Source organism: Prinia subflava, chromosome Z (assembly GCF_021018805.1).
Source record: "Prinia subflava isolate CZ2003 ecotype Zambia chromosome Z, Cam_Psub_1.2, whole genome shotgun sequence".
Lineage (NCBI taxonomy): Eukaryota > Metazoa > Chordata > Aves > Passeriformes > Cisticolidae > Prinia > Prinia subflava.
Window position 1 is genome coordinate 30,874,561 of NC_086283.1, and position 16,000 is coordinate 30,890,560.

General features: G+C 46.3%; 1 protein-coding gene and 1 long non-coding RNA gene across 2 annotated transcripts; both read left to right on the forward strand.

Moving 5' to 3' along the window:
- The first annotated feature begins 8,523 nt into the window (after positions 1-8,523).
- Positions 8,524-13,072, forward strand: LOC134564502 (uncharacterized). The gene is made up of 4 exons (XM_063423398.1): positions 8,524-9,301; positions 11,197-11,384; positions 11,776-11,896; positions 12,973-13,072. Exons 1-4 carry the CDS (start codon positions 8,524-8,526, stop codon positions 13,041-13,043), a joined length of 1,158 nt encoding a protein of 385 aa, XP_063279468.1. The 3' UTR covers positions 13,044-13,072.
- Positions 13,073-13,430: 358 nt separating this feature from the next.
- On the forward strand, positions 13,431-14,735 carry LOC134564262 (uncharacterized). The gene is made up of 3 exons (XR_010083504.1): positions 13,431-13,569; positions 13,918-14,045; positions 14,409-14,735. It is a non-coding gene; the product is annotated as an uncharacterized LOC134564262 (long non-coding RNA).
- The last annotated feature ends 1,265 nt before the right edge of the window (positions 14,736-16,000 follow it).

Below are 16,000 nucleotides of genomic sequence, written 5' to 3' on the forward strand. Positions count from 1 at the left end.
GGTCCAGCTGTCATGTATAGAAGGTCCAATTGCCAGGTCAAAGGGACTCAGGTGTAGTTTTGATGCAGAAAACATCTGGCTTTGTTGAGTAAATCCCCGTCCTGGTAAAGCTAAGGCCTGGCTACCACCCAAGCTTTAACTGGGAGAGAATTCCCTAACCATGTTTTAAAACAAGGCTCTGAAGAACATCAGTTATGAATAAAGGTCTTGGGGTCAAAGATTGATCACCCAATAGCTGTTCCCTCCAAAATTTCTTAGGATAGAGATGCTTTAAACACAGCAAACTGTTGGAGTGCCTCTGTAATAATAACTGGGAATGCATGTGATGAGCAAGAGTAAAGGTCACAATACCATCAGTTCAGAGGAGGTTTTGGACGAAGCTCAGATATTGTTTCTTGGAACTCTGAAAAATACTTTAAAATCATGAGATAGCATTGGGTCAAATCAAAGAGTCAGTACAGGGCCAGTCAGAGAGACAGTCTGGTCTAAGAGATGCATAAGCAACTAGAGAACAACAGAAGAAAGATCCTGAAACAACATATCTTGTAGATAATTACACAAACAGATGATAAAGCATATGAAAACCCGGCTACAAGTACAAGAATATTAACTTATGAATAACACCTATTATGAAATCAGTAAATTCACACTATGCAATCAAAATTGGACTAGCAAACCTCACGTTTGAGATAGAAATGGATTAGGACAATGACTCTTATCCAATAATGTGCAAAGATCCTGGGTTTTTCTTCCTAATAACTCAGTCATCCTGACTCTAACTACTCACTGACTTTTACAGCAGTAAACTCCCACTGTAGGTGTCTTTTGCACACACTGTCTGCTGGTTATTTCCTACTACAATATGATTACAAGTGTTTCCTTGCAGTCTCTGGCAGTATGGCAATACACAAGACAGAGAGTCAAACAGACTTGATTAGCATAGCTGGTTTGCTAACCAAGATGCCATGGCAGGAACAAACAGAACTGTGAAAATTACAGGAGAGGGGATTAAACCTGCTTACGGGAAGAGAGAAGATTCAGTCAACTTCTGCAAGCAAAGAATTATTGTAAAATGCATGAGTTTTCAGTGTGATTTTTAACCTGATTATTGTAGTAGAAATCATTAACCTGTTTGAAATAGTATATAAGCTTTTGGGAAACATGAGTAAAATCAAATTCTGATCACCGAATGAGTCTTCCCATTTCTCAATCATCACCAATATTTGGTGCTCCGTGTGACCAGAGAAGAATCGTCTATCTGTTGGCAACTGGTGACGCCCCTGGAACTGATTGTGACGGTGAGAGAACCGCGTTTGGGCCTGCAATCATCTGTACGCTGGACATGACAGGTGAGCCAGGGGAACTCAAGGTATGGGACAGGACGTGTCCAATGAGAGAGACGTTAACAAAACCATGCTACGCTTGCTGAGCAAGCATGGATCCCCCATCCTTAAGCAGGACCTTAAGTCGCTCATACGATGGGTGTCACGCATGTTCCCTGACACTACCCCTTCCTCTATTTTTATGCTCCGCTACTGAGACAAGGTCGGCGTAAATCTCTACGACCTGGCTACGCTGCCTGGCCACGAGCCAGAGCTATGCCTGCTTCCTGCATGGAGGGCAGTCATGGACGCGATTAAAAAAGAGAGAGGGAGCGAGGCAGCCTGCAATACCACCACGGAGACGGCCACGGCAGCCTTGCCAGACCGAAACCTGCCCAGGTCCCGCTCCCTGTCCCCTGTCCGCACCCCATCCCCGATGAACGCCAGGGATGGAGCCCAGCCACCACCTGCAACCCTACCGGTATCCCACCAGCAATCCCAGAGCCACCGAACACTAATCGCTTATGGGGACTTTGACTCTAGCAGTGACGAAGAGTCTTTTGACTCCAGCCCCAAAAAAGATCTGGACTTATTCTCTTCAAATACACATAACAACTGGTTAAGGATAAAAAAGAAAGCCCTTAAGGACAGAGACTTTGATACTGCAGCAGAAATATTTGTAGCCCTTGTGCGACTCGGCCCGAGGGGGAGGAATCCACAGTGGGAGCCCTTGGGCCACTCAGAAATTAAGGAACTGCGCCATACCGCGGCAGAATATGGACTGGGGTCCCCTTATTTCAGTAATTTGTTGAGAGCAACTTTCACTACTCACGTCATGACCCCTCATGACATTAAATCCTTAGCAAACCTTTTGCTCACCCTAACGCAATATGCAATTTTCATGGCACAATGGAAAATGAGACTGGAGAACTTAATTGTAACATATGCAGGGCAGGTAAACCAAGCCCTGGTTGCCTTAACTACTGATCACTTAGTGGGGGAGGGAGCACATACTGATCCTAATGGCAGGCTGCCTTGGCGAGAGAAGCCCTGGAAGGGATCACGGAGGCAGCTCGTTTTGCATTTCTTAAAGTTCCTGATCCAAAAACCCCGCAACAGTCCTTCATAAATATTAAACCGGATCCCCAAGAACCCTTATATGCAGTTTGTGGACAAATTGAAACAAGCACTGGAGAGACAGATTGATAACGACCAACACAGGGAAGTTGTGCTCCTCCAACCAGCTCTAGAAAATGCTAACGATGACTGTAAACACCTCTTGAAAGCCCTGCCCCCAGAACCTGAGCCCACACTGCTTCAAATGATAGAAGCCTGCAACCGCCTGGGGACATTGCAGCACACTACAGCAGTAACCTACCAAGCTGTGGGACAAGGCATAGCCAATGCTTTTGCCACTTTAAAGATGATACCCAAAAAGCAGTCAGTTTGTTTCAGCTGTGGGGAGCCCGGGCACATTACGAAAGACTATCGAAAGGCACAAAACCCGAGAACACCAAGCATGTGCCCTCGCTGCCAGAAAGGTCCTTACTTTGCTAATTCCTATCGCTCTAAATGTCACAAAAATGGCCAGCCTTTGCAGGGACACTCATCTCACAGCATGGGATGGCGACACGTGAAGACACAAGTCCCACAGCCAACCCAGCAGCTGTCACAGTAACCAGGAGCAACCTTCAGCTTACAGCCAGCCCAGCCCCCATCCACCGGACCATCTCTGACCTATGTCCAGCAACCCCAGGGAGCACCGGATTGGACATTTCAACCCGTGATACAGTAACATTGACCAATTGCTCAGTGTTTTGTCTCCCCACAGGAACTTACGGACCTTTGCTACCAGGTCACCATGCTTTGCTTTTAGGTAGATCTTCTACCTCAGTAACAGGATTGTTTGTTTTACCGGGAGTTATTGATTATGACACGGTTGGAGAAATAAAAATCATGGCTTGGACCCCACAGCCCCGCTGCGTGGTCCAGCATGGACCAAAATTGCCTAGCTTGTACTTTTCCCAGCAGCCCCCTTATCCACACCCCTGATAGCAAATCAGAGGGGAGGCAGGTTTGGTTCAACAGGGATACCACAAATTTTTTGGATGCAGCGCATAACTCCTGAACGTCCTATGTGCCGATGCAAAGTGTCGCTGAGAGGCAAAGAGTTAATTTTAACCGGACTCATTGATACAGGCATGGATATTAGTCTTATCTCCCGAAACCAATGGCCTAATGATTGGCCATTAATGCCTGTCCCCCAGGTCCTCTCAGGGGTGGGTGGAAACAGTCAAAGCTATCAAAGCCAACACCTGGTGCAGATCACAGGGTCTGAGGGGAGGGTAGCCACGGTCAGGCCTTATGTGTTGTCTGCACCGCTGATTTTGTGGGGGAGAGATGTTCTATCTCAATGGGGAATTTTTGTGCAGTCAAATTCTGTATAAGGGTCATTGGGGCATGCAACACCCCCAAACTGACTTGGAAATCCTCTGATCCAATTTGGGTAGACCAACAGCCCATGTCATTAGAAAAACTACGCATATTACAAGAACTTGTACAGGTACAGGTGGAAAAGGGTCACACAGTCCCATCTAATAGCCCTTGGAATTCACCTGTGTTTGTAATTAAAAAGCAGTCTGGGGGGTGGAGGCTATTGCATGACTTGAGGAAAATAAACAAGGTAATTGAGGGAATGGAGCCCCTACAACCAGGCCTCCCTTCCCCGTCTATGATTCCTAGAAATTGACATCTAACAGTAATTGATTTAAAGGATTGTTTTTTTGACATTCCGCTGCATCCAGATGATGGACCGAAATTTAGCTTTTCTGTGCTGAGCATTAATATGCAGGCACCACTAAATCAATATCATTAGTTATCACTTTCCCAAAGAATGTGAAATAGCCCAATTTTATGCCGGTGGTACTTGGCAAAAACCCTGAGCCCGATCCGGGAACAAATGCCTCATGTTCTGTTGTATCATTATATGATTGATATTCTTATCTCTGCAGAGGCTCTGGGTCCAGTGGAGGAAGCAGTGCAGGCTGTCTGCCAAGCTATTACCTCAGCAGGCCTCACCATTGCTTCTGAGAATGTTCAAAAGACATCTCCCTGGAAATACTTGGGCTGGCGAATAAGCATGCATTCTATTTCTACACAACCCTTGAAAATTTCAACTGAAATCAAACCTTTACATGATGCACAAAAATTGCTGGGAACAATAAATAGGGTCCATCCCTTGCTTGGGATTTCAAATGCAGATTTAGAGCCATTGTTTGCCCTCATGGGAGGAGAGCCCAACCTCTTACCACCCAGATGCTTAAACAAAGAAGCACAAATTGCGCTTCAAAAGGTAGCTGATGCTGTCTCTCAGAGGCAATCAGCTAGGTGGGCTCCTGAACTACCACTGTGGCTAATCATTCTGAATCCTAACAAACAGCCTTATGCCTTAATATTTCAGTGGGACTCAGAAAAACCAGACCCTCTGCTAATTATCGAATGGGTCTTTTTGCCTAAAAATATGCCCAAGACTATTTCCATGCTAGGTGAACTTATGGTCATGCTGATTGTCAAGGCTCGTCAAAGACTGACCGCTTTGGCTGGGAAAGATTTTGATCGTATCTATCTACCTCTCACAATGTTTTATTTGAATTGGTTGCTACAGATGTCTGAAAAATTGCAAATTGCTTTAACAAATTACCCAGGGTAGATATCTATCCATCCGCCTAAACACAAATTATTAAGTTCGCCTTTTAATTTAATCCCCAAGCCAAAGAGAAGTGAGACTCCTTTGCAAGCTATGACAATATTCACAGATGGGTCTGGGAAAACCCATAAATCAGTGATTGTATGGAGGGACCCTGAAACTGGAACTTGGCAATCTGATATTGCTGTTGTTGAAAGGTCTCCACAAATAGTGGAATTAGCTGCTGTGGTCAGAGTGTTTCAGAAATTTAGCACACCTTTTAATCTGATTACTGACTCCGCATATGTTTCAGGTATTGTACAGAGAGCAGAGAATTCTGTTTTGAAAAATGTAAAAAATTACATTCTTTTTTCCTGGTTAAAACTGCTGGTCTCTCTGTTAGACCAAAGGACAGCTTCTTACTTTGTGATGCATATCAGGTCACATTCCAATCTACCTGGCTTTCTCACTGAAGGTAATGCCCAGGCAGACTTGTTAACCTTATCAGTGCAGCATATTTTGCCTAACAAAATAGAACAAACTAAACTGAGTCACTCCTTTTTTCACCAAAATGCTGGGGCTTTGGTGATTTTTTGGATTAACTCCAGCACAAGCCTCTAATATAATTTCTATATGCCCTGACTGTCAGCGTTGCTCCCTTCCTAATGTGAACACAGGGGTCTATTGTTGTTTAAATTTTGGGGGGCTCCCGGGGAGGGTTCCCCAGGAGACCCCCAGGGTCCTCAGGTCATGGTTGTTCCCGTGCTGGCAGGCAAAGAGACTTCAGATGCCGGTGGGGTGCTGATGAGATGAGGGTTTATTCAGAGCCTCACTCCAGGCAGGGAGCATGGTCCTGTGGGAGTGGGGGAAGGGAAGGGGGGAAGGGGAAGGGGGCAAGGGGAAGGGGAGCATCCGGAGGCCTCCAGGGGAAGAGGGGCAAAGAGGCCGAATCCCCTTGCCGTAGCATTCTTAACACAGAGGTTCAAAGGGGCGCGGTAACATTCTCCAGCCAATGAGGTTACAGATACAGGATACTGCAGGGAGGGTACAGACTTGAGATAAACCATACATTTTCCAGGAGTGAGCCAGAGCAAACCATTTTCATAAAATGCAATCCCACAGGGGTCAACCCGAGAGGTCTACAGAGCCTACAAATATATGTATAGGCATAAATGTGTGTAATTACATATATGTGTATACACGTATCTAAGTATACAAGTATACATTTGTTATATCTGTGTTTAGCTCTGTTTTTTAGATTTACAGTAGTGTACGTATCTCTTTCTATTGATGCAGTTATAGGCATATGGCTCTTTAGGTATATTGGTATTTGTATCAGTGGATATATCTATGTTTATATTTATATTGATCTATTTCTGTCTGTTTAGTTATCTTTACATATGTGTTCAGATGTATAGCTGTATATTTGTTTTGATGCAGGTGGATGGATATTTAGATTGGTACAGTACATATATTTATAGATAGGTTTGGTTTATATACCTACTTTTATATATATATAATATGTAATATGTAATGTTTAATCTATATTTACATTTGTAGATTGCTCTAGAGTTATATATGTATTTATATCTATGTGCATATATATGTATTTAATTCCATTTAAACATGTACAGAGTTGTATAGCTGTATAATTTTCTCTCGAGTTCTTAGTCTAGGGCTATTTAGTGAGGGAATACATATTATTGTATTTCTATACAGGCTTTAAGCCTTTAGTAATACGTAATAAATATAAGTTGTTAAACACCTAATTGATCTTTGTGGATAACAAGTTGTAGTGTTTGGTAATAAATTTTTTTAAACAGAAGTTGGTATTTGTATATTTTTACACAGACTGGTTGTAATAATGTAATAAATTTTACCAGTAGTGTAGAAAATTGGGGAAGATTCATGCTGCCAGACACAAGAGGAGCACATTTCTTTTTAAGTCTCAGTATCCTTAAAACACAGCTAAGGGTAACTCCTCATTCTTAGCCACAGAGTAAGGTGGAAAAGTCAATGTAACCACAACTGTATTACAGGTGTGCCTAAACATTATAATGGACAATCCACTTTTTAACCACCTGCTTCCTCATCTCTAGTAGGGCACAGGGCCAGTTTTTCTCATGACACAAGATTACAAAGGAGGTCTTCAAAAAGCAGCTTTTCTGGATGAAGCAGCACATAGATAGACATGTGGGAAATAAGGACCATAAAACATGAAGAAAGATGCCCCTTCTTTTCTGAACTCCTGCCTTTTACTTTTTGCCTATTCATTAGAAATTTAATTGTAATTCAGTTGCTGGGATAATTTTTGTGAGCATTGTTACACTGTGTTTAAAGACAAACCCTATCCCACCCAGGTGGATCATTCATAATTCAGGTTCTGTTTTAAACAATTTAAGAGGAATTGGGAAGAGATTTTCTAGGTATTAGGTTCCAATTTTTCTCAGAAAGCCAGCACACAGACGAAGAGACGACAGGGCATTTTTAAAACACTCAGTCCAAAAGACTACTACAGAATGTGATGAGACCAACAATCCTTGTGTCAGCATGCCACCCACAGGACAGCAACAGAAAGTGACAGAGCTAGGCTGCTCACAAAGGGACCTGGAAGGAGGGCAAGAGCAGGCAATATCACCTGGAACTCAATACAGGCTGGAAGTAAGGAGAACATCCATTGTGTGTGGGATGAGCTTCTGCCATACCACCAAATACACTCACATGAGCCCTCATGGTTAAATGATATAAAGACATAAAAAGGGCATTGATTAAAAGAGATGGAAGAAATAGGTCTATTTTTTCATGCTATGAAAAATGTTTCCAGTTGAAGAGAGAATTTAAAATACAAAGAACAAGTGACAAAAGCACAGATGATTGCAAGATCATCTTTGTTGCTTTATTGAAAATACCTGGCTGCAGGAGAGATTTTGTGTTGTAACTGTCCCCTGACTGGGGGAAAAAAAAAAAAAAAAGAGGGGAAGAAATTATTCCTGCGGAAAGAAAAATGCAAAAACTCTTGGTGAAGACACCAGCATGAGTTCACTGTAACTGCAGGTGATTAATCCCTCACAAAAAGCAACATCCTTCCAGGGGACAGGATTTTAGCTTTGATGAAAATGCTGACAAAATTGCTGCCCCTTCCTCTTGCTGCTTCTACCTCCAAAGAATGAGAAATGTGCCAAATCTGCCGAACACAGTGAGAAAGCACTAGCCAGCTGGCTGGAAAAGGGGCAAACAGAACGTCTTCAATTCTCTCATTTCACAATTTCCCCTTCTCCCATTTGATCAGTCTGCTTTCAAGTGGGGAACTCTGTTTCCAGCCCCAACCAAAATAGTACAGCTACTCAGTCTAAGATCTTTTTCCTCCCTTCAGCTATGCAGAACACAAAGTGATTTTGCTTTAACTGGACAAATAGGAAGAATTTCCCGTGGGACTGCTCAATTTGGACCCCCTTTCGAAAGGTCCTGCACTTGCCTTAGTTGTTTGGGGTTGTGCTGCAAAGCAAAGGCAGAAGGATGACTGCAGCTAGAGAAAATAAAAGGATTTGCACCTTGCCATACCCTGCCCTGCCCAGTCAGTCCCGGGAGCCGCCATGCCCGCGCTGTGCCCACAGCCCCAGCTCCGCGGCGCTCGTCTCCACCACCAAGTCCGGCCTGTGCTGGGGCCACGCTGGGCAGGCGCGGGGCCAAATGCAGCGCCCCCCTCAGGCTGTGTGCCACCGGTGCAGCCGTGGCCGTTACGCTTCGGGCGTTGTGGCGACAGTCGGTGATCAGCACCATGGCGGAGGTGCCGCTGCCTGCCGGGCTCAACGCCAGCACCTTCCCCGCCAAGCTGTGGCGCCTGGTGAACAACCCCTGCGTCCGCTCCGTGCGCTGGGACAGCCAGGCCCGGGGGCTATTCATCGACCGTTCCCTCTTCGAGCGGGAGCTGCTCAGCCCGGCCAATGCCCATGGGGGGGGGGCAGCAAGGGGGTGGGGGCGGCCCCGGACTCTTTCCAAGCCACGCACTTCGGCAGTTTCGTGCGCCAGCTGAACCTCTACGGCTTCCAAAAGGTGCCGGGCTGGGTTGGCGCAGCTGTGCCGGGCGATGCTGGGGGCTGGCTCCACTTCAGGAATCCCAACTTTCGCCGTGACCGCCCCGACCTCCTCCTCCGCATCAAGCGCCTGACCAGGGCTAATAGGCTGCGGCTAGCGGCGGGGCTGGAGGTGCGCAGCCGCCAGCCCAGCCGCTTCCAGCAGCTCCACACGGACCGGCCGCTGCCCGCCTTCCCCGCTGGGCAGCTGCCCAGAGCCGGTGAGACGGGGTGGGAGCTGTGGGCACAGAGGGTGGCGTTGGCTTCGGCGGGGGGAGTGCCTGGCTGGGCAGGAGCGAGCTCTGCCCATGCTGGGGCTGCTCAGCGCAGCTGCCCCGGATGGCACAGGGGCTGTCTGTGGGCAAGGCAGCTGTGCCGGCAGGGCCCGGGAGCTGTGCCGGCTGTGGGACAGTCCCACCGCAGCCATGCTTACCACACCCTGGTCCGCTCGGCCTGCAGCTGGCCCAGCCCTGCGCCGTGGCTGGCGCTGCTCCTTGCCCGGCCCTAGGATGCTTGGGGAACTCTCTGTGAGTGCGTGTGAGCCGAGGGCTCAGTTGTGGTCAGGCCCAGTGGGGGGGAGCCTCCTGTCCCGTTTGGAGCAGAGGGGAACAGACGTGGTAGTTTGGTTTCTGGCAGTTGCCTCCTACCAAGGAATAGCAGTGGGACAGTTTTCCCAGTCAGTTGAACAAATAGTGGAGAGCTAAGTAGACAAGTCATTTCTTGTTGAATGGCCCCAGAACATGTTGGGTTTGGTTGTTTGTTTGGTTTTTTTGTTTTTTTCTTCTTTCTCACTCTGCTTGGGAGGATGGGAGCTTTTGTCTTCCATGACAGAAATACAGTTGCTGGCAAGGGAAACATACCCGAAGGCAAATAATGACCTAGTCTTCCCTTTGCTTCCTTTCTTCTTCCCTCACTGCTACACAGCACTCTCCTACCAGGACCTTGCTGCTGCCTCATCTGAGGATTCAGAGCTGCCTGCAGGCCCTTTCAGGCAAAGTCGAGGTCCTCAGGAGTCTGAGGCTTTCGTAGCATCTCCCAAGATAGTGTTAGCCACATCCGGACTTCCTGGGGTTTCATCAGAGGAAACAGGCACATGCAAATTTCAGCTCAAGCATGAGCTTATCATTCCACTGGTTCAGATGGACCTCAAGTGCCACCCTGAGCTCATTGTTCCACTGGTTCCCATAGACCATCACAGCACTTCCATGACTTCTCCAGAGAGCAGCAGTTGCAGATGCTCAGAGCAGCGCTCAACAGCCAATGACGCATCAGTTAGGGAAAGAGTTTCCACCCTTGCTTTTCAAACAGGTCCAGGAAAATGACCCTTTGAAGTGTTTTCCCACAGTGCTCTGTCATGGGTAAATCTCAAGTGAGAATCAGGTAGAGAGTGTCAAGTGTATTAGGAAGAGGGACCTTAAAACCAGCAAGATTCTCAGTCTGCTTTTCGTGTCTTTCCTGCAGATTTGATAGTGTTCTGGACATTTTCCAGACATCCTCTCTGCTGAGGTGCAAATGAAAGGTGAAAAATAGTGCCTGACAAGTGGTCAGTGTTAGGTGAACTGCCTTCTTTCTTTGAATGAAGCCAAACTAGGACAGTGATAGGATATTGCAGATGTTTAAGACTGTCTATCCTGCAAATCAAGCAGTGCCACTGAAATGAGCTCTATGTGCCCCAGAGCCACTGCAGCTGCACAATTATGGCCTCACCCACAAGGCTGTTTTTAGAACAAACTCCCAATTTAATTTCAGCATGTGTGTCTAAACATCTGGGCTCTTCCTGTATGAATCCCCTTTCTGTGGTCTCCTGTGATGAGAAACGCAAGCAGCCAAATCCAAAAGCTGCTGGGGAGATGCAAAAGGCTGTGATTATAAAGTGTTCATGTATGTGTATGTCTATATAAGTTTTACAATCCATACTTTAATCTATGTACACATCAATAAGGATAAATAGTTTTAAGAGAAAGAACTCACTCTTCAGTTCCCTGGGAAGTTTGAATACATTTCTGGAATTGAGGTTGCTGTGTGCTTCCTGTGATGTTTGATCCAAGGCAGCAACAGAGCTCTGCGTCCCAAAGCCACATTCTGGAGCCTGACCAATGTGTTTGGATTCTTGCAGCTGCATTGGGCACTTCAGCCCCCAGTGCTCCAGCTTGCAGTGGTGGTTATGCAGCATGGACAGCCCCCAGCTGGGTATGGAGTACTCCTGGTGAAGAGGAATTGCCACTACTGGATCTGGACCTTGTGCTTGAGACACTGGAGAAGATGGTTTCACCATCCCTGCCTGAAAGGTGTCCCTCTGCTCAGGTAAGTCCATTGGACAGGGATAAAAGGGGCTGGACTGAGAGCTTTTGAATGTCATTGCATAGCTGAGAAGCAAGGCATTCTTCAGCTCAGCTGTGACTGGACAGGGAAGGGTTTGCTTTGTAAAGCAAGATTTCTGAAAGAGGGAATGAAAAAGCTTCCGCCTGAGTAAGGATGAAAAGGTGTGAGCCTGTGTTGGTCAAGTTTGGGTGCTCGTTTTCTTGGGAAGAATCCCATATCTTATTGCAAAGAGTGATGACCTTTTGTCTTCTACAAGTTTTTAAAAGCATTTTCTTCCTTAAGAGAAGGAGATGTTGCAGGCTCTGAACTATTGTGTCCCTGCAGAAAATAGCCAGTGATCTTTCAGTTTCTTTCTTCCTGTTTTTCTTTTCAGGACAATATTAGCGTTGCCCCTGAGTCTTCAGGAGAGGACAGTATGGACAGGGCTGCAGCAGAGGGAGCTTCATCTGGGACCAGGAGCTGTGGGCACAGGTCCCAGGAGCCCAAGGAGCTTGGTGAGGAGAGAGCCCACATTGGTTTAGAGAGGTGTGAGACAGCTGCTCTGAGCCTGCCTGTGACAGGAAGGGAGATCAAAAGAGTTGAGTTCTTGTCTGTAGGGTTGGTGCTTCCTGATGCATTTAGTTCAAATCCTGCACTGGCACCATCTCCCCAAGCCCTGCCCTCCATGCTTCTCCAGAGGCTCTGACACCGAATCCTCTGCTGTGGCAAGAGAGCAGGGAATAAACATGAGCTTGTGGGAGTTGTGTCACCAACCCACATGTCCCAGTTTTGTGCTGAAGTCCGTGGATAATTTTGCTGCAGGTTGACAGTATTCTGGAGGGAACACTGAGTGACTCTTGAAGCGGGAGAGGAATACCCCAGCAAAAAGTCAATGTAGAAGTCTGAGCTTTTTTTCTCCAAGCATTATATCAATGTAGTAGCAGTCTGCTGATAGCTATAGTGAGATACATTAAAAATACAAATAGCAGAAGCTCTGAGGCCAAACAAATCATTAATCACAAATCCAGTAGCCCAAGGAAAAAAGTTACCGCAAATTCACAAGAACTAATAGGAGAGAAGAGCCCTTTGGATCTGCATTCTTGAGCAAAGCTGGTGCAGTCTGTCAGCCTCATAGGGAGCTCTTTCCCTCCCTGCTTATCATCCCAGAGCTAGTGGTGTTGCTGGAGGAGCTGTTGCTCACTGCAGAGGGCAGTTTGTAGATGGCAGGAAACGGTCCTAGTTCATAACTCAGCTCACAGCACCTTTCAGCTTTAGCCATTTCAATGAGAACTGTCAGCACAGAGAAGGAACAAGATTTGGCTTCTTTATGGGAGCTGGGACTGTCTCTGTTTCAAGCTGTCATGGCTGCCATATGAAATGGAAGTGTTGTGAGTTTGTTGGGATACTTCAAAATTTCAGAAGTTTTGAAAACTAGGAAGGATTCCTGCTGTTTCAAGAGCAGGTCTGAAATTCACTAGTGAGAGTCTGCCTTTCAGGCCATCTTTTACAGTCGTTGATAGCAGTACACTTACTTCCAAAGGGAAGGATGTACAAAGGGCAATATTGACTCAGCATTCCCTTTGCTTCCCAGATATTCATCTGATCTACCTTGCCAGGAGGGCTGCCCTGCGTGCGAAGAAGGACCAGAGTGAGAGCCTGTGACCGCCGGGCAGGTGGAATCTCTCTGTTTATAGATACATTTAGAGATTACTATAGTTTTATTTCTATACCCATATAGTTATGTTTTTAGATTTGTAGAGTTATATGTGCATATATTTATGCATCTATAGAATTAACATATATATGGTTATAGATATGATAAAATTATATTTATATTTATGTAATTACATTTATAGATTTTCAGATTTACATGTATGTATAGAGTAACACTAATATATATAGTTAAATTTAAATTTATAAATGTGCGTAGTTATTTAGTTAGAAGTATATGGAAGTTTAGCTACATAGAGCTGTGTAGACCTAGGCTGCATTTTTACTTCTTTCCCCCTCAGCTGCCTTTTTCACCTTTTGCTTTTCTGCTTGTCCCCCCTCTTTGTCCTCTTCCTGTGCTGGGTCCGAGCTGGTGGCCGGGCCGGGTGGAGCAGCAGTTCCAGCCCCGGGTGTCCCTGGAGCGGTGGGAGCTGCCGGTGGCCCCAGGCACCATCCCCTGAGGAGCTGCTGAGGGACGGTGAGACTGAGGGGGCTGAGGAGGCGGTGGCACTGAAGGGTTGGTGACCTTGAGGTGCTGGGGGACTGAGGGGTGTGGGGGAGCAGAGGGCGATTGTGGCACTGAGGTGGCAGGGAAGTGTCACAGGCTGAGGGGAGTGGTGGGTCTAAGGGGATGGGATGGGTCAGAAGGCACTGAGTGGGGTGAGAGGACTGTGAGGGGCTGAAGAAAGTGAAGGGGGCTGAGAGCTTGGCGAGGGGACGGTAGGGCTGAGGGGATGGAGGGGGCCAGCAGGCAGCACAGAAGAGTCCCGGACTGCAGCTCTGCCAGACCTTGGAATCAATTCCAGAGGCTCCACTTTTGCCACAGCTGCACTGAAGACCTTGAAAACAACCACAGACTGGTGGGAGCCAGCAGAGAGAGAAGCTGAAGGCCACCAGCAAGAGCAGTGAACAGGGATGTGCTGCTGCCACTCGAGACCCCGGGTGAGGCCACAGGTGAGGGCAGCGTGGGCTTCGGCCGTGGGCAGTGCCGCCCGGCTGGGCGGGAGCGGGCCGTGCCCGTGCTGGGGCTGCTCGGCGCAGCTGCCCCGGACGGCACAGGGGCTGTCCTTGGGCAAGGCAGCTGTGCCGGCAGGGCCCGGGAGCTGTGCCGGCTGTGCCAGACTGCCGGCAGCTGTGGGACAGTCCCGCTGCAGCTGCGCTCAGCACACCCTGTCCTGCTCTGCCTGCTTTTCCTTTCTGACCCTCCTGGGGAGGCACTGGGATTTTCTCTTCCCTTTCTCTTCTCTTTCCATGGAAATGCAAGTGCTGCGAAGGGAAATGTTCCGATATTGAGTCAGTTTTCCCTTTGGTTCCCAGATATCCCATGTGCTGTCCCTGTGATGTCCCTGCTCCTCCAGTGCAGAGCAGGAGGGCTGCTCTGCACTGGAGGAGGAGACCGAGGGAGAGCCCAGGAGCATCAGCAGCTGCAATCCCTCCTAATTTAGTTTTAGTTAGAGATGTTTACATTTGGACTGAGAGAGTTAGAAGTTTATGCTTATTCAGCTGTGTAGACCGATATTTAGAGAGGTATATATGTATGTATATTGTTATATTGATGCATGTATATTGATGTGTTTACATCTGTATTTATATATACGGGTTCAGATGTACAGCTGTATAGTTCTGTTGATGGAGTTGTAAGGATTCTTTTATTGGTACACGGATACTTGTTTATGTATAGATAGGCTTGTTATGTGTGTATTTATATATGTCTTGCTTTATGTCTTGTGAAATATGAATTATATATTTACATCTGTATATTGCATGGTTATGTATTTACAAATATTTCAATATGTATTGAGTTGTATGGTTATATAAGTCTATTTAGTTAGTACGGGGTCTGGGATTCTTTAAAGAAGGATACTAATATTTTTGTATTTGTATAGGGGCTGTACAGTTGTGGTAATATGTAATGAATTCAATTGTTAAACTTCATATTTGTGTATAGTGAGTTGTAAAGATTGGCAATAATTTTTTTTAACTGACGTTTATATTTGTATCTATTTACATAGCACAATTGTAACAATAAACTAGATTTATAAACTTGAATTAATATTTGTATGTTTCTATACTGGAAGTGCAGGTGCAGCAATATAAAATAAATTTCGTTTTTAAACCCAAGTTGATTTTTGTGTATTTGAACATCAGTATTTCGGATGTAATGATCTGCAGGCAATTTGATGTTTCCACTAAAACAAGTGTAGATTTATGCTATCCAGAGCAATAAGCAGATGTAAATGTGAGATGATGGTGGAGGATTTTGTCCATGGAATTCTCCAGCTATGCCCAGCACATCATCCACTTCACTCAGGCTGGGCAAGGAAAGCAGAGATTTGGGATGGCAGCAGAGCCACACATTGGCTAAGAGCTCACTGAAAAGACCTGCTGAGGAAATTCTGGGACTCCACTGAGTGTAGAACTCCTACCACGAGCCACCTGGAGAGGATAAATCCACACCCCATCCCAAGGGCAGCTCTGTAGGAAGTGCTCCAAGTGTCTCTCTGAAGGTCATCCTGGAGACCAGAAACCAACAGGGATCCTGAGCCAGCTCCACTTCCTTTGGTAGCACTTTGGCAAATGAGCTGGAGCAAGAGGGAGGTAACAATGACTGTAACTGCTGCAGGCTGGGGATGAAGGAAGGGCCATGGACAGATGTGCTGAGATGCTCCAAAATCCAGAATGATGGTGGAGAACTGGAAAGCAACAAGTTCTCACAATCACTTAAATGATGGAAGCCCTTGGTGTGAAGTTCCCTGAAGGAACTCTCAAGGGAGCTGAGGCTATAATAAGTAGTACCAGAAGACACAAATGTAGTAACACTAGGAGATGGCCTATATGACCCACAGGCAATGGCTTAGAAAAAGATTAAGTATATATTATATATATTTTATTCATTATAGTATTTCTAT

Bases quoted from the DNA above. Each gene is read 5' to 3' on its own strand.
- LOC134564502 (XM_063423398.1), top strand. From the start codon at position 8,524: ATGACTGCAGCTAGAGAAAATAAAAGGATTTGCACCTTGCCATACCCT. The intron at 11,385-11,775 runs GTAAGTCCATTG...TTTTCTTTTCAG, and splicing joins AAAGGTGTCCCTCTGCTCAG to GACAATATTAGCGTTGCCCC. The intron at 11,897-12,972 runs GTGAGGAGAGAG...TTTGCTTCCCAG, and splicing joins CCAGGAGCCCAAGGAGCTTG to ATATTCATCTGATCTACCTT.